The sequence below is a fragment of the Chelon labrosus genome (assembly GCF_963514085.1).
Source record: "Chelon labrosus genome assembly, chromosome: 24".
In the NCBI taxonomy this organism is placed as follows: Eukaryota; Metazoa; Chordata; class Actinopteri; order Mugiliformes; family Mugilidae; genus Chelon; species Chelon labrosus.
This window is the reverse complement of record NC_140357.1, coordinates 8,120,647-8,139,147: the sequence shown is the minus strand read 5'-3', so window position 1 is coordinate 8,139,147 and position 18,501 is coordinate 8,120,647. Positions and strand designations below refer to the sequence as shown.

The 18,501-nt window shown below is 43.6% G+C and overlaps 1 protein-coding gene across 1 annotated transcript in view; it reads left to right on the top strand.

Annotated features, from left to right (window-relative positions):
• zranb3 (zinc finger, RAN-binding domain containing 3) overlaps positions 1-18,179 on the top strand; it is a 69,821-nt gene extending 51,642 nt beyond the window's left edge. Inside the window, exons 15-21 of the mRNA XM_084574022.1 lie at positions 699-803; positions 3,606-3,748; positions 9,999-10,139; positions 12,439-12,597; positions 13,437-13,629; positions 16,684-16,815; positions 17,530-18,179. Of these exons, the coding sequence (XP_084430148.1) occupies positions 699-803; positions 3,606-3,748; positions 9,999-10,139; positions 12,439-12,597; positions 13,437-13,629; positions 16,684-16,815; positions 17,530-17,628 (972 nt within the window). The 3' untranslated portion in view covers positions 17,629-18,179. The remainder of the gene's footprint in view (positions 1-698; positions 804-3,605; positions 3,749-9,998; positions 10,140-12,438; positions 12,598-13,436; positions 13,630-16,683; positions 16,816-17,529) is intronic.
• Positions 18,180-18,501: the final 322 nt, after the last annotated feature.

The window sequence follows — 18,501 nt, the reverse complement described above, 5'->3', positions numbered from 1 at the left end:
AATCCAAAATCAATATTTATTCATTTATCTACAGCACATATACTCTTAGATATTTGATATCTTTCTAGCAAAGACATATAGAAACAAACTGGAACTACTTTTTAAAAAAGAAATAGTCCCCATAAGAGCAGTTAACAGCGCGCCTAGTGGATTAACTAGAATAAAGGTTAGAAAGAAAGAAAGAAAGAAAGAGTTTCTGGTGAATTGTTTAAATGTCAGTGTTAAATGAAATTCTATTCATCACCGCTTTTGAGTTATTGATATGAGTGAAAATAATCTTGTAATCTAGATGGGAGACACTTTATTTTTCGAACCCACTTAGCATTAATAGATACTGCGGTGTGTAATGTTGTTGTGCGTTCACTGACGAGTTTCAACCGCGTAGCGCCCATTAGCTCCTGTAAACACGGGACTAAGCGCTAACAATGTAGCTGCGATGCTAATTAGCGACACCAGATTATATACACGTGCTAAATCATTGAGTGGGTTTAAAACTGGTCATGGTGGGTAGTAGATGTCTTACAATTGTTCAGCTCCATCTCACGACCTTTATTTTGGAATTGACACTAAGTTCGTAATATTTTCATATTGACCCGTTTAAATATGCTTATCATTAATGTTGCTAAATGCTCTTCTAAGAGTGATTGCATCTTTGCTTGAGGCTGTCTCCCTTTTGTCTCCGTCTCTTCATCTTTTAGGACGGCGCTCCGTTGAACTTGAGCTTCGTCCCCCTGGACATCAAGCTAACCAACTGGGACGACCTGCCCGAGGCCTTCAGCCGGCGCCGGGAAAATCGAATACAGGTCTGCCCTTCCCGCCAGGCTGAGTGTGTGTTCCTTTGCGTGTGCTTTGATATCCGTGAGGCGTGTGTGTGTGTGTGTGGGAGGGGGGTGCATGTGGACGGGAGCGTTTACACCGGGGACATGTACCTATTTAATTTGTCATTACTGTAAAAAAAACACTTTGAAATTAAACTGGAGCTGACTTTTTAGGCTTTAAGATGTGCCAACATGATCTTCTTTTGACTGACAGGACAAAAATGCAACCGTGAGACGCTGCAGAATTTTAAAGAGAAAATTCTGCACATGCTCAAGAGTTCCTGCAGATAGTTACTGTGCCCATAGGCTGCTTCAAGGATGACCTTAATTTTAGACTAAGATAATTTAGTTTCATATCACAGTCGGTGGAGCTATCTCTTCAATTCCACTGACCCAATGAAGATGCGGCACAAGGCAGTACTGGGGTTATTAAACCTAACAGATATGTGTGTGTGTGTCACTGCCATGTGAGACTAATGACACCACTGATCATGAGCAGGAAGAGCAGCCGCACGGCAACGGGAGGCTGACAGATAGAGTGTGGGCGCCCACTTTCCACCACTGCAGGCCCTGAAGGTGGGGGAGCGACGGTGAGAGGGAGGGGGATGATAGAGAGAGAGGAGAGAGAAAGAGTTGGGGGGGAGGGGGGTGCGGTTTGAGAGTTTGGGCAGGCGAGGGTACCAAGCGAAAGAGAAAGTGCCGTTTTATGAGGGTCGTTAAAGGAGACGGATCATCGCCTCAAACGACCCCCGCACGCCAGCCAGCTAATATTAAATCCTGCAATCTGCCGCGGCGGTAACGGAGCAACTGACACACGCCCCACCTGTCACGTTGTTTATGTTGGTTTGTAAAACCCCGGGCGTGAGTTGCATCCATCCTCTGACCCATCATTTATGCCCTGTTACACTCCAATTGTCCATCAAAATCAATACCAAGCCAGCGGTTTAATGCGGGGCTGCAACACGTCTAGGACGGGGGGCAGGGGGGGGGAGGCAGTGGTGTGTGAACTGCCCTCGACCCAGTGCAACAAGAGAAACAAACAACCACAACATATTTGAAACGAATGGTCGATCATTTAAAAAAGAAAAATACTGTGCTAGAATAAAATGTTGTTGAGAATATCTCCACATTTAATGAAAACAGCTAAACACACAGTTTTTAATTCATCTTAAAATACTTTCTGATGTTTGTGGCAGTGTTAAAGTGTTAAAAGCTTCATTAACGTACGACTTTGTCCGGATCCACGTGATGAATCAAAGCGCTCCCAGTGTCCACCCACTCAACACGTCACCTATTAAACCGGCGTGACCTTGTGAAAAAACTGAAGGCTTGAAAGAGCGTCCACTCGCCTCCTTTATTTCGCAACTTTTGACGTCTCATTTGACTCCCAGGTAACCTCTCAAAACATTTCAGGATCTCTCTCCCCAACGCGTGTGTTCATCGGGACTGTACTTCACTTGACAGGAGTCTCTAGAAATCCCTGCACACGTGAGCAGAGTTTCTATGCTCTACCACCATGTGACGTCCTGTTCTTTGACTCCTGATCCAACCACAAACTGTCTTCTTCTTCTTCTTCTTCTGTCAGAATGACAGACGCGTTACTTGTTGCCTTCAGTCTCAAGGAAATGATTGGTTTATAATTGTTTAAATATAAATGTCAATGACATTACGTTCAAGACGCTGCCCAAGTAGTGTTACATCTGATCAAGTACAGCCCAAAAACCAGGACGTGGACTTGGTTCAGCCAGGTATCCAGCCAGAATACATTTCAAATACGCTGCTGTTGACCGTCGTGCATCCTCGCGTCCTCCAGAGTCCCTGCTTCGGAATCGATCTTATCAAATCCCAACAACCCACTGTGCAAGTTAGAAGTTTGCATGCTTGGTATTGATAAACGCCCGGACTCTCTGACGGTCAGGACGAAATAAAATAGAACCTGGAAAGCATCCAAGACGAGTTTCTGATGCTGCAGATAAAAAGGCGTTCCTTTGGAGGGACTGCAGATTAAACAAGAGTGGCTTTTCCTCGTTGCAGAGCGCTGGAAGTTGACAGTTGAGATTGTGTTTAATTAACTTTCACCACAAGAAGAAGAGGAAGACAAAAGATCTCACTCTGTAGCTTTAACCTTCAGTGATATAAATAATCAGAGACGTCCCAATCACAATTTGTGCAGAGCAACTAATACAAATAGTAAGCTATAATAAAGAAATATCTAGCTCTATCTTCATTTGCCTCCACTAACTGCTAGTTGCTGTTTAACGGCTGGTTTTAATGAGTAGTAAGTGATGTATCGTGCAAAATATCTGTAAACAAAGAGAACCTGAATGTTATGAGAGCTTGAATAACTCTCTAAAATGGATTCTGAGTTTTATCTTTACACAAATCATCTTTTTGTGACTGTAGGTATCATCTATTGGGAAAAAAAAGCACTTCTCAGGTGTAATATATGTAGATAAATTGCCCATTAAGGCCCTGGTGCCTGGTGAGCTATTTGTTATTATGCCATGGGATTTTCTTTGAATCCTCGACTCGGTTGAAAGCATATGCCGCTCTCTTTTTGGTTTGATGGGTTTTGTTCAGCTATCTGGAAAACTGTCTCCTTTTGAATTGTTTTGTTTTCGGCTCAAGTGTATTTTCAAAAAAAATGTTTTGCTTTTAAAGAGGCTGCGATGTCCAAACTATCAATTTGTGTTGAAGATGAAGGCTCCAGCGCTTTTTAGTTTCAGCTTGAAATTGAATACAAAGTGAGGTGTCGTCTGTGTGTGTGTGTGTGTGTCACCATTACAGGTGCTGAGGTTTGTTCAGGAGTGGAGCAGCCTGGCAGCCATGAAGCAGAAGCTGCTCCGACGCGGCGGCCGACTCTTCCACAGCCCTTCCCTGGGCTTGCAGCAGCTGGCCGCGTCCCAGCGCCCTCACTCGAGCACCAAGAGGTCAGATTCTAGCTGGAAACGTTCTTGAAGGAAACATTCTTTGACTTTCACGAAATCCTTACTAAAAAATCTGTGGTTTTGCAATGGCAGCCAAGGAGCTTTACACGGTCATGGCAGCTCTGTGGAGATTTGGCTTTTGGTAAATATTTTTTGATAAGAGAAAAGGTGAAAGGAATTTTTATTTTACCTGCATTTACCTAAATATCAGGCAAGCACATCATCGCCATTAGTTTATGCAGTTAAAAGTAGCATTTAGCATTTCTAGAAAGCGCACCCATTGTATGGAAGCATTCCTGCTTCTTAAGTGGAATAAATACGTTTAGGAAATACAAAACACAAATGTAGGTAAATTGGTCAAAAGGGTTATATTAGACTAAAATACCCCTACAATATGAAGCCTTGCTGTGTGGAGTTTGCATGTTCTCCCGCTTCCTCCCACCGTCCGAAGACGTGCTCGTTAGGTTATTGATTCTAAATTGGCCGTAGGGATGAGTGTGAATGGTTGTCTGTCTCTCTGTGTTAGCCCTGTGATAGACTGGAGGCCTGTCCAGGGTGTACCCCGCCTCTTGCCCAATGACAGCTGGTCTTCATGGTTTCTAATAAAGCAGTTACGTTCATGCGGAGGTGAACCTTTGTAGACCACATTTAACCCGAGAGTGTTACCTTGATCTTCTCTGATTGTCTGGGTGAAAACCACATGCTGCTGAACCTCACTGAGCGGCATCTCACTGAAACGCAATTTAAAATGTGTGCCGACGTTACTATAGAGGGTTAAGGACGAGAAACATTAAAAAGAAACGGCAAAGACATTTTTGGAGGTACATTTAGCCAGCAACAGTTGTCAGTTATATATATTTTGGGGGCTTTCATGCTCTTATTTTGAAAGGTAGTAGTGGAGAGAGAAAGGAAGTAATGCAGTGAGAGACGGGGGTTGCCATTTTACGCAACAAAATCAATAGTTGCTTGTTTGAATTTGAAATATGCTTCTTTCTTTTGAAGAAAATGACTTAATAGTTTGAATCCTAACTCACCATATTTGGAAGAGCATGTTCAAATGTGAACCAACAAGCCAATCAGGAAGATTTCATTTAACTATGTGCCTCCTTTGGGATACTTAGTATGAATTTTGAATTGGTGCAAATAGAGAGCTGTGTTAGCTCCCAACGCTGTGTCAGAAACCAAGAAGCAGTTTTAGACGTTTTAGAGGAGCGAGCGGATTTGTAAATACTGACTGCCCCAGGCATCGTGGAAGGCTGGATATTATTTCCATGAGTGCGTGAGTGTGGGGGCGTTTCAAAGGGTGTCAGTTGAGGCATAAGAGAAGATGGGATGAGCGCTGTGTCTGTGTACACGTGTGTCTTCCTGACATACAAGCATTGTTGCTGGCACACTAATTACAGCTGGCGTGGATAGTAGCAGGGAGAGTTTGCCAATTACAGGGTGGACTCGTGTGTGTGAATGTCTGCGCAAGTGAGGGAGAGTGTTTCTCAACCGGGGGGACCGTGTTTGGGTGCATGAACCTAATCAAGGTGTGAGTAGGAGGCAATTGGCCCGACTTGATTTGATACCTGTTTGATTTATTCACTAATCAGAACCAATCAAGCTCCAGCTTCGGCTCAGCGGGGCGATCACGGCTCAACTTCCCCGCGCCGAGGCGCTCAGTTTTCAGCTACTTCAAACTTAATGCACTTTGCCTGGGTTTCCAACGCCGTGGATGTTTTCGTCGTAAGCCACTCATGATGATTTACAGCGATTTTAGAAGAGTTTAATCCAGTTTGCATCCAGCCTAAGCAGGCGTCACTGTAAAAATTACCCCAACGTTGGCTGTAAATGGTTTATATCCTGCTATAATACGCGACTGTAATCACCGTGATACAAAAAAAGAAACACACACGGTGATTTTCATGTATATGTGCGTACTTACGTTCCACTTAATAGTTGCTGTTTGCAAGGTTTAAATCCTAAGTGATGGCTAGCATTCAAAATATTTAAAATAAGACCCAGGGTTATGTATGTGTTCGGGATTTGAGAAACATTTAACACTGTAATCGTAAGAAAAATCTTTCTAGATTATCACTAACGCTGTAAGTTTCAGCTCTACCTTAGTGCTGTTAAACTTAATCATTTTAAAAGAAGCAGAAACTAAGATATTGTGATTTTATTTTGCATCTAGAATGAGTCACACTGCAAAAATAAAAAGAAAGAAAGAAAGAAAGAACAAACATCACTGGATCCTACACTTCCCATTATCCCCATTAACGTCTTCCTCCATGATGAATGCCCTCATCTTTCAACCTCCACATCCCCTAGTTTGCAAAACGGCTTTTCCTGTTGTAAATTTAAAAGTCTCAAGCTGAAACCGAGAGAAGACTGGTGCTTGTTTTTCCTCAAACTTCTCCTCCAGAGACAGATTTTTACAAGATGGATACTTATAATGAATAAACTGAAGATAATGGTGGAGTACACATTTAAGAATTTCATCATATCAGACCATGATTGTGTTAGGCATTTATTGATTTGCATTGTGAAAGATTTTAATCATTTGTGTTATACATCATTCCTTTAAGCTAATGGTTGGGCATTCATTCATTCATTTTCTGTAACTGCTTGTCCTCTGGAGGCTCGCAAGGGGACTGGAGCCTATCCCACCTGGACAGGTCGACCAATCTATGGCAGGGCTATGGTTTAACATATACATTTGAAATGAGCCGCTCCATATTCCCCAGCTGGTTCCTCCTCATATCCACCATAGAAAAGGCTGTCGCTGTCACTGATGCTAATGGAGGACAGGAGCAATCAATCAAAGCAGTTTCAGCTGGGCCAGACCAGAGCAAGCAGCTCGTTAGTTTGATTCCACACAGCTGAGCAGGGTCTGGCCTCGGCGCTGAACTGCAGGCCGGTGTGGGCGGAGCCAGGTACGCTCCCGGCTACCTGCTGCCACCCTGAGCCTGCAACAGCACCCCTGCAGCTGTGCATCAGACGGTTACCGGAAGAAAACCACGTCCGAATAATCTAGTTCAAAAACACGGTTAACTGCTGCGTTTTGTCAGTGCCGCTGTAGCCTCCAGCACCTCTGTGTGATATTTTTGAATGCTGACAAAAGTAAAGGAAATAATATTTGAGAAATCTGACGTTTTGAGAAATGTACTTGTTGTCTTTCTTATTGAAGGTGTAATTGAAAATTGAAAATCAGAGGCACTGGTAGACAGATTTAGTTGCATTTGGACAAAGCCAGACCAGGTTCCCAGCTCTAATTCCTATGCTAAGCTAAGCTAAGCTAAGCTAAGAGAGCCAGTTGCAAGTTTTAGCTTCATACTTGTTGTAGAAACATGTAAGAGGTAAAGGTCTAATTGCATTTCCTAAAACCTTTCCTTTGAAGGCAACCTGTCTTATGAAAATGCATTATGTACTGCATATCTTTTCTCATAAGACGCATGCAAAACTAGATTTTTTTGATGTTGCCACAATGATATGATGCATTATTTATGTTTGCAAACTTGCAGTCTTCTTCACTGCTTTTGCAGGCACATTGCTGCTCTTAAAAAGTGCTCCACAGCATCACTACTGGTGAAAGAGTGTACTTTTAATACTAAATATTAGTATTTTCTGCAGACTAAACAATTTTTAGATAAATACAAAATGGTTATTGTTATTTGTTCATGTTTACCATAGATAGATGACAGATATTTAACAAATCAGTGAACCTGGCTGTCACCACGATGCTGTCAGAAAAGATTTGGACCATGGCAGACAACGTAATTCCTCAGGAAAGAGCAGCCTTCGTGTACAGAATTATGTACACTAAGAGATGCAAACACACACACACACACACACGTGTCCCCACTCTCCCAGCACAGTTGGACTCCAGTTTAGTGTAAGGTATCTCGTTTCATCCAGCCTCTATGCTGGGACTGTTTGAAGCAAAAAAGGAAGCTCTTGTGTTTGATGGAGACTTACCTTCTTCCTCATCTCCCCTCAGCTTCCAGAGAAACTTCTCCTCTTTGATGTCTCTCTCCTCCACTTTCTGCCTCCTGTCATCCACCTTTCCTTTTTCTTCTTTCCATCTCCCTCCCAAAGAAAGTATTCTGTCCAGATGGAGGTGGCAGAAATGCATAAATTGTTACCTCATTGCCTGCAGGGCAGATAAGCACTAAAAGCAGTTTAGCAGTGGCAACACCCCCCCTGTTCAAATAGCAGGGTGTTTCATGGAGGCTAGTATTTCATTACTAATCAAGAAAACCGTGCAATCAGGATAGAAATGCATCATGTAGCTGTTAAGTAGAATTAAATATCACATTCACATTTGTTTTTTTGTATGAAAAGACGTCAGTAAACCCCTTCATTTGTGGCATCAGCCGATATAAAATGTTCTTACGTATTTATAAAATCTTTTGCCGTGTCGTAAATGTTACTTCTTAGTTAAGGCGGTCTTTCTTTCCACAGGTCCTACAGCTCTAGGAACCGTTCCAGTTATTGATTTTTGGGTGGCGGGGCCAGTGTTTGTCTGCCAGCTGTAAAAATTTCATCAAACCAAGTTCAAGAATTGACGTAGCCGTCAGAATAAATGCTCGGAAGATACAACATTAATTATCGATCCGCACGACAATTAGCGAACAGCTTCATCACCGGAGTTGATAGCCCGTGTGAACGGCTCCACTATGAAATAGCTGCCTCCCGTTACTCTCCGGCTGTTTTCCCTTTCCACACCTTCTTTTTAAAACAGAATTTTTACCTTGAAACTTTTGCTTCTTATCTGTGCTGGTAGCACTTCACTAAGAGTAATCAATTTCCCTCTATGCTTTGGATGTGGAAACACTCGATGAGTTTGGAGGAGATTCTTCTTTATTTAACCACTGCATGTTTACACAGGCCTCTTATCGTGGATTTTTTTTTTTTTTCTTTTCACAGAATGGCTAAAAAACCGTATACTCTGCAAAACAGGATGGATCTTTGTTGGTTATCTAATCACAACAAAACACGCGCTACACAAACTGAACTCATTAACGGAGCTATAATTTCCAAATTGACTGTGTATAAAGCTGGACAAGCCCTCTGGACGCCACACACTGAATTCAATAAAGAGGAGATTTGAAGCTGTGTGTGGGCGGCTGCGGCAGTCGCCATCTTGACAGCTCCTGACATCTCCTGGATAATTCAGAAATGGGCAAAGAGTTGAAGCGTAAGTTGGGTGCAGACGCGAAAGCAGACATCTAACTAAGCCTTAACATCCTTTGAAAGGGTCGATCAAACTGTGACTGGATCATTATGGATTTGTTCTTTGCTCATTAAGTACAGCATGTGTCCTGGTTACTAGTTGGTTAGTGAAGTAGTAGCCGGTCAGCAAATATCCACTCTGTTAAAGTGTCTTTGAGCGAGACACTGCGTCTGTACCGGGCTGCTGAGTCCGACCTCTGACTTCCCAGTAGAGAAAAGTGGAAGGATAATTGCTCTGTGGAGACCATTAGAGTGTCGTATCATCCCTCAGTGGAAAGCCTTTATGTTACCTGGGAACATTTGGCGATCGGTCACTTTTCTCTCAAGACCACTAGAATTTTCTCCCCTCTCCCGGACAAACATGTCTGTGATTTTCTTCCCCCCTTTACTCCTGTATTTGTTGTCAACTCTGACATCCTGGGGTCATTTTAATCCCGTCCGGGATTGGCATGTAGAGTTTTGTGCCATTTTTTTCCCCGACGTGCGCGCCTTGCATCTGCCTTACGAGGACTATAAAATCCAGTGGCGGGGCAGATGGATTAGATTAGATGATTGACGATCCCTGTGGGGAAATTAGATTGCTGCGGCAGCAACGGTAATAGGATTCAGCGGGGGGAAGAAGACTAACGGAATATAAGAACACAAACAGAACACAATATCGCCAATAAACTGAGGAATTTGAGCACTTAAGTGCAGTTTGGAGCGAAAGAAAAATAACAAAAGTACATGTGGCGCTGCCGTTTTGTCGAATTTTGCCGGGTCTGTGGGTGATGGTGTGTTACATTCGTGTGGTTGAGTCCCAGGATAACTGAAGTCCAAGAGAGATGACTAAGATTACAGATACGCTTGAGAAGCCTCAAATGTCCTATCATACCTGGTGCTATTGCCGTCCAGAGAGAGTTTATGAATCCATCTCCTTGAAACTACTCCCCCATGCTCTACAAGTGAATCAGCTCTCACCATCAAGCTTTCTGGTTATGTAACGTCTGCGAATCCTCCATTCCCTCACAAAACCACTTTTATCCCATTTTCACAGGTACCTCAGCAGAGACGAGGTGGCCCAGGCCTCCCTGAGCAAGGCGCAGCAGGAGGGAGGAAGTGTTCGACTGGTCACCAAGGAAAACTTCTTCGTGAAGAGGAGGTCTGCGTCTTTACCAACACCACCCGCTACAGAAAGGTTGGTTAAAGGGACAAACGTGGGTGGATGTTCTCGTCTTTAAAGTCCTAAATAGCATCATTTTGACTCCAACGCTTTCCACAGCTCCTTGTTATCCACTGCACAAACACAGTTTAGACGGTGCACAGATCCAGTCTTTTTTTTTTTATTTGGTTTTTAAAGATGAGGTCTCAAGGTCTGCACATGGTTTTTTTGTCTCATCGCACGGTTTTTTCCCTCCACACGGGATTCAGAGCATTTTCATTTTCTTTGCCCTGAGCTGTCTCCATGGAGATCTGTATGTGCCTTGTGGGAGCGGCTCAAAGGCCCGCTGAGTGTGTTAGTACAGTAAATATAGACCATAATACAATCTACTGGGTGAGATGCAATGACCGGTTCAACCCCGGGAAGCAATATCACTATGGAAACCTACTGCAAAGACACGCGCGCGCACACAAATATACACGGCAAGTGGTGTTTCATAGAAAATGTCTGTGGCAGTCCATGAAGCGCCTTAAAGGTGCCATTCAGGATTTGCTTCGAGCAGCTTGAAGAAAACAAAAGTGTTGGTAAAATAATACGTAAAGAAATGTTTGGTCAAAGGTAGCACACATCCTGATAATGTGCACGGAGTATAAATTTAAATGTAGGAAGCGATTATCTCAGTTTAGGGTGATGATGGTGCAGAGAAAACGCCTACTCTGATTCAGTCTTTAATTTAAACCTTTTATTGCACCCACAATCTGCATGCATCAAATCTCAGAGCTGCAGTTACATGTGACATGTAGGTAGAGCTGGTTATTGTTTGAAATATGAGTTTTGGCAACGGTACCAAGATAATATTTTTCTTAATGTCTTATTTCGGGTGAAATAATTTAGTTTTTTTTCCTTTTAAAACTATTATTTCACAGGAAAGACCAAAGATATTCTCAAATGTTGTGTAAACACATGAGGTGGACCTGTGTTTGAAATTAAAGAAGTAGAAAACTCTCGTCACTGTCCGTCGGAAGCGACAAATTCAAATCTATAAAACGAAATCTGCCTCCGGATCAACAGTGAGCGAGCGCTCCGTCGTTCGACAGCTGGACTCATCAGCGTCAGATCCCTTTCCCCTCTCGTGCCGTTTGGTTTTCCTTTGGTATAAGACGTCAGAGACGAGCCGAGGTGGTAAACATTAGCCGGCTGCGTGCCGTTTGCTGAAAGCACGTTGGGGTTTGAAGTATGAGCTTTCAGGGAGTTACCTCATTCTGCCATGTAAAGCTTCCAGCATGCTCATTTCCTTTTATGCGTGCATTTCCTTTGAAGCCAAATGTAAAGTATGTATATCAATTCATTTTAGATCACATTAATCATATTTTGCAGGGTTTTTTTAGCTGATTACATTCTTACAGTCACTGGAAACTGGTGTATTTTTGTGTTAAGTTGTCCCTGTTCTCAGTTTGGGCACACCAGTAGAAACTCTATTTCCGTCTGCCTTTCATCCACTAGAGTTTGTTGGCACAGCATTTGTCTCTTGGTGCTTCCAATTTTTGGTATCTTCTCAACTTTGAAGCGGCAAGGTTCCTTTTTTTAGAAGGTTTTCTTCTCCATTTCAATGATTAAATTTCCCTCTGTAGTGCACTGGCTCTTTGTTCCTCTCTCTGTCTGCCTGAGTTGTAAACCGTGGGGAAAGAGAATTTAGTCCATCTGTCCCCTCCAACGTGGCTCTAGCACCCTGCTGGGATAACATGGCAAATGCCCAGACTTCGCCGTCCTCTGCCAAAAAGGACAAGCATGCACATACACGTACTGGAAATGCTCTGCAGATACATCGCCGCCGCCGTGTATATAAACACAGTATGTGCACCTACGCGGTAGTCGTATGTTTCTCAACGCTGCAGGAAGCGAGCACAAATTTCCTATTTTTATTGAGTGGATATTTATACTGAATTGTGCTGTTTTGTTGAAAGAGACGAGTTTTATTTGCAGATTAATATAAATCACTCGTGTCCAGGTAACTCTTTTGCGTATTTTGCACAGAGAGACAAACAAATCTGCAGAAGCCCTGTCGCCTGACTTGAAAAAAAAAATCATGTATCTTCTCCTCTGACATGGAAAGTTCACATTTAATAGTGTTCAGATATCTATTCATTGCAATGCTTAACATTCTTCATGCTAAAGTACTGATGTGTGAACTTTCTTTAGACGTTTACTTGTTATTTAGTATAAGAGGAGTGTCACATTAAGGGAACTTTATGTCTAAACTTAAAATAAAGATAAGAGAGTGCACTTCTTTCCTCTCGAATACATGTAATTGATTTCTTTCTCTATCTCCCTACAGGCTGAACAGTCCACCCAGTGAGACGCTGGATGAGCAGCCGTCGTCAGACCCTGGCTTCCTGCAGGCTGTGGACAGTCGGGGCGTTCCTCTGTGCCTCTCCTGCCAGCAGGCCTGCCCTACCACAGGTGGGGCGTGGGATACTCGATTCTGCAGCCACAGGTTAGCAACACTAATTGCATACAGTTGAGGGAAATCTAGGGGATAGTTGCACTAGACGTTATAGAGCAGCTTTGTAGATGCATATATATATATCTCTTCGCTTTCCCATCTTGGTGCACCAGATGGGTTGACTGCATCGGGGCTGACTTTACTAAGATGCCAGTATGAGAAAAGCATCTTAAATTAACATTCACATAGTTTCTTCGTGTGATTTTCTTTTTTCTTTTTTTTTTAACTTTGCACCAAAGCTCACCCATCTGGCGCCTAAAAATTAAATTTCTGTAAATTCAGAGCTTTCCAGAGTTTGTGTGCGAGACAAACTCAAAAACACAGCGGTATAATGTCGGCTCCACCTTGCTGCTGTGCCTTCGCCGTGGAAAGAATACTGTTTGTGAAGAAGAAAGTAGATCAGTGCGTCCAGATTAGATTGCACCTGCTATAAGGAGTTATAACGGTCATTTTTCTACGCCTTTCTTGTCGTTGTAAATTGAGTTTTCAGATAATTTGAAATTATCTGCGCTTTAACGCTAACATAAGGAGTGTTTTGTATGGAAGGTGAACAAATAAGCTGCTGGTTTGCTCTAGTCCTTGAGGAAGATGTTGCTCCCTTCTCCTGATCACTCACGTCCACTGAATTATTACACATGAAAAACCTGTTTAGTCGTGCTACTTATTGAGGGCAGAAATTCAATTTTCCTCAAGTGCTTTTCAAGAGGCAAACTTACGACTTTCAATCAGGGTGAGATACTTACCTCCTCTCATCTGGATACGTGTTGTTTTCTACAAGTAACCAATAGTGACTCAAAGTGAAGAGTTGATGTCTGCGTTCGCCCGTTCAGGTGTCAGGACGAGTTCCAGTTGCGCTCCAGCCAGACGTACATGCGCTCCCGAGTGCTGGAGGTGGAGAAAGGCGTCTGCCAGCACTGCGGCCTCCACGCCCATGACCTGTTCCTGAAGGTGCGCGACGCCCCGCCCTCCCAGCGCAAGGAGATGCTGGAGAACACCTGGCTCGCCCAGCTGCCGCTCAAACAGGTCGGAGACTCGGAGACGAGCGAGGAGGCAGTTTTAAAAAAATACACAGATGAGCTCTGACTTTGTGACGGCCGACAGGTGAAATGAATAACACCGGGTATTTCGGTGGCGTGGCACCTGTCAGTGGGCGGGATATATTAGACAGCAAGTGAACATTTTGTCCTCAAAGTTGATGTGTTAGAAGCAGGAGGAATGGGCAAGTGGAGGGGTTTCAGCGACTCTTGACGAAGGCTAAGTTAGACAACTGGGTCAGAGCATCTTCAAAAACTGCAGCTCTTGTGGGGTGGTCCCAGTCTGCAGTGGTCAGTGCCTGTCAAAACTGGTTCAGTGGAGGAAAACATAAGGGTGCACTGATGCAGGTAGGGAGAGAAGGAAGAAGAAGGGAGGGATTTTGGACACAAAACATGCTAATACCACATCTTAATGTAGCATCATTAGCATGCTAGCGTTCGTCACTGAACCCTATATAAAAAGACAGCAGAGGGACGTTTCTGTGGAGGTGGTTAAATGTTTCAGGAGTTAATGATTCAAGTGAAATACGATTTGAAAGAGCACAAAGCATGAGCTGTCTCCAGATGTGAGCTGAATAACTGACAAGAAGAGTCGTTTTTTTTTTTTTTTCTGTCTTTGTGTTTGTCCAAAAATAAAAGCGCCCGGTGCTCTCCATCTCACCCACCTACGCATGCACACACACACACACACACACACACACCCACATAAACACACACAGGTTGATCTGCACTCCAAGGGGCCAGCTCCCAGTAAATGGATTGCTGGGCCCATTGATTTATTTTTTTTTTTTCTCCCAGTGCCAGGCCTCGACCAGTAAGCCTGTTTGATTTGGTTGGCTGTTATCCTGCAAAGCCAGCCCCCAACCACACACACACACACACACACACACACTATTCCCCCTTCCTAGTGATGCCGGCAGCAGCATCAGCGCCGATCGATGCGCCGAGCTTTAGAGGAAACAAACTCAGCCACATGATAAGACGCCGCAGTGGTGGAGGGAGCCTTAAGATTATAGGCTCATTCTGTGGTTCATTCTGGGGGGTTCTGGTCTTTGTGTGTACCTCGGGGTCTCTTTATGGTGTGTGCGAGTGTGCGAATACCACAATTTTGGCATGTGTGTGTTGGTATTCTGGTGTGTGTATGGATTTTTAGGGCCATCCGGTGCCTGTGAGCAGGGTTTTTTTGTGTGCGGTGGGTTCTGCTGCAGTAAAGTGCACGGTTTTGGCACAAAAGCACGTTCAATTGACTAAAATGTGTGAGGTGTGTGTGTGTGTGAGAGAGAGAGAATGAGTGAACTCTGCCCCCTTGAGCAGGTCTGTTCTTTAAATCTGTTGGGATCAATTCCAGCTCGCTGCCTTAATGTCGGCGGAGTAGGTCTCAAAGCAGGGAAATAGATTTTTGGCCCTGAACTCTTCCCACCAGGCTTTCCTTTCTGTGTTTCTAATTCCCTCAATCATCTTCGGCTCTTCCACTTGCTTGCTCTCTGTTCTTTTCTTTTTGCCTGCAATCCTCTCTTCCTCTCTTCCTCCGCCTCTTGTCTTCCACATCTTTCCTTTTTTCCGTTCAGATATATATTTTTTTTAAATAAATTCAGATGTGTGACGGCAATGCCGGCGAGCAGCTACCGCACGCACTAGTTCAGTTTCCAGGTCAGTGTTTCCCCCTCTGCTCCACTGGATCTCAGGAAATCTGCTAGAGTGAAGATGCACTGGATCAATCCAGGTCATGTGAAGGCTCTCTTAGTCGCTCTATGCTCAAAGCTTCTCCTGAAGATTGGCAATGTCTGTCTGCTACTCTTTTCTGCTTTCTGGACTAATTAATTTAATGCAGAGAAATAAATAAGTACCCTTAACATGCAACCTTAACTAAAAATGACAGGTTGGGAAAACAAAACTAAGAGTCTACTGCCAGACTAGCGACTAAATGCTAATGAAAGCATGCTAACATACTCATTAAATGCCACACGTATACTATATAATGAACAATGAGTGACGCTTGAGGCTATTCTAGTGGCTAGCGCAGTGATGCCTTGAGCTAAAAACTAACCAGCTTACTCACAATGTTCCCTAATGCTTAAGGTTACTGTTGTAAAACTTTTAAATAACTTCTGTTCAACTTACAGTCATAAAAATGCACAAAACATTAGATAAATAACTGGAAAGGAAGGAATCTGCTGATGTAGAGTGTAGAAAGGGTTAACATGGAGGTAAGGTGTTAGCGAGCAAATGTTTGCCCCATTTAGGGATATTGTTGCCTCCCAGAGGAAGCCACAAATTTCCAAATCTGATCTTTGCTTTGTCGGACAGTTAAAAAAAAGTCACAAAAACTTTCCCAGGAATATAGGAGGACGTATCCCACTGTAGCGTGTTGTTCCCTAAGGTATTTTTAACCTAATTTCTCTGTTCCTCGTCAGGCAAACGTGCAAATGCTCCCTGATTGAGTTTCCCCACAGCTGCCCTCTTTATGTAGGCCAAAAACATTTTGGTGATGTATCTGCCAGTACCTGAGGCATCAAATGGTGATGGATAACAGAAGGGTTCGAGTTCGCCGTCATTGATTTTGCTGCAAATATTGTTTTGATCAACTTGTCTTATCCCCCACAATCACACAGGCTTACGTTAATCTCAGCTTTCATTAGAGGCTGTTTTCTGCCGTTTGCTTTCATTATTTTCCTGGATATCGCCATTTTCGGCGCTTTGCTCTGATGTGACTGTTTTCATCTTCTTTTATTGTGAAGCGCATTGCAGAAGTGTCCCCGCGGTGCAGAGATTTGTTTAATATGAATGATCTGTGTGTGTGTGTGAGTGTGTGTGTGTGTGTGTGCTGCACGGCAACAATTTAGGTCACTGTAGTACTCGGAGAAAGACGGAGCTTTACTAAAGACATCACATCAGTTCGTAAAATTAACTTTAACATAGATGGATGGTTTGGGAAGGCAGTGCAATCACAGCTTGTTTTTGGCAATTTAGAGCAGTATGGGAGGGCATCCAAGGAAGTCGGCGTACTGAGACGCTCACTATTGCATTCTGGGTGTGCTTCTAGCTGAACGAGATGATCCGAGCGCCGGTCGAAGGGGATTTCTGGCAGGTCGACCACATCCGGCCGGTCTACAGCGGAGGAGGACAGTGCTCTCTGGACAACCTGCAGACGCTCTGCACGGTCTGCCACAAAGCCGTATGTGTACACTCCGCATCGCTGCACCCGTAACAACTGCACACCAGCTTTTAAAGCCAAAGGGCTTAAGGGGCAAAAGCAATTTGTCTAACATTTAAGGTGCACTGTGGATGGACCTCTCCTTTATCCTCGTGTAAAAAAAGCAAGTCTCATCACTCATGTTGAGGGTTATATATGGTGGCAGTAATGTGATACATGGTCAAACACATTGATCAAAAGTCAGACCATCCCTCACAAAGCTATATATCGCCTGTAATAGCATCACATGATGTTGGCCGTATGACATATTGATATATAGCATTTGTTAGAAAAGGCAGTATATCCGTCTTGGGAACATTTTCACATCTTGAGCTTCTTCACTCAATATTTCATAATTACAGACAATACACTTCTTAAAAAACAGAACTGATCCGAGAGCAGGGGTTTTTTCAGAATAAAAACACAGCTTTTATTGTAAACGCAAAATGGGCTTTGCTTTCACGCCAGGGAGCATTTTTGTCAGAGTGGGTGTCAGTTTTGGACGGAAGCTCTTCACATGTTGACGCGTGTAAACTGACGCGGAGAGCTGCGCCGTCTGATAAGGGGATCCTCTCGATGTGTATGCCACCGCTCAGACACTTTAATCTAGAAATGCTCGATATATTGATCTCACTTTTCTCTTCGGAGCCCACTGCAGATTTAACCTCTTACATCATGTTCCATTTTTCTCCACAGAGGACGGCTCAGCAAGCCAAAGAGCGGAGCCAGATGAGGAAGGATGCCGCGGCTTCAAAGGTTGCGTCAGACATCACCAGGTTCTTCATCAGGAAATGAACAGACTTAAAGGTTCAGTTTGGATAAAGACGTATCGGCTTAGGTGACAAAACGCCATTTACCCTGAAAGAATCAAACACAAGGCCAGATTTTCTTTGAATTCCTTTAAAATTCTGCCTCAGCTATCATCGGCATCCTGCTGGACCCCATTAGGGGAAGATGTAGTGGTGGATATTTACCTTAAAAATAAAAAAAATAAAAAAAACAGTGACGGCTGCATCAAATGCAAATTCAGCCAACTCCCCTCTCGTCCCCGAACCGTCACAAATGCGGTAGCTTTGATTTATGACGGCCCCCTTTTGCTCGAGGCTGAAATGGAGCAGGTTGTTTAGAAAGATGCTGCTATTTTAAGATTTTGCAAACTTGGTGAAAAGTAGCAGGTAAGAGATGAATCGGGGGCTTTGTGATTAAAACTCTACGGCAGGAAGCACAACCCAGGTGTCCTCATTGGAGCCCCTCAACAAGTGGAGCCTTGTACATCTTTATTTTTGTTTTTTTGAAGGATGGGCGAACGCCTCCTTGTGAAATAAAAACCTATTTTCATCTCGTTTCATTGCGTTTCATCTTCTGTTCCTTTAACCGCAGCGTGGACTGTAAATACACCAGGACGCCGGTTGTTCCGACAAGCTAGCAAATCGTTTCATTGCCTCAAGTCAGGAACGTTATTGTCCATGTCCATGCAACTACCTCCTCTTCAGCTGTGCTTGATGATCTGAGCAGAGCTAAAGTCAGTCAGGAGGGCTATGTTTAGAGACGGGAGAGCGGTGTTACTATGGAAACAAGGCTTCAGGTTCAGCCATGTCGGGAATATTGAATCTGTTCTTGGGAGTTATACAATGAGCCAGACAGACATCAGAAACTCCAATCAATACC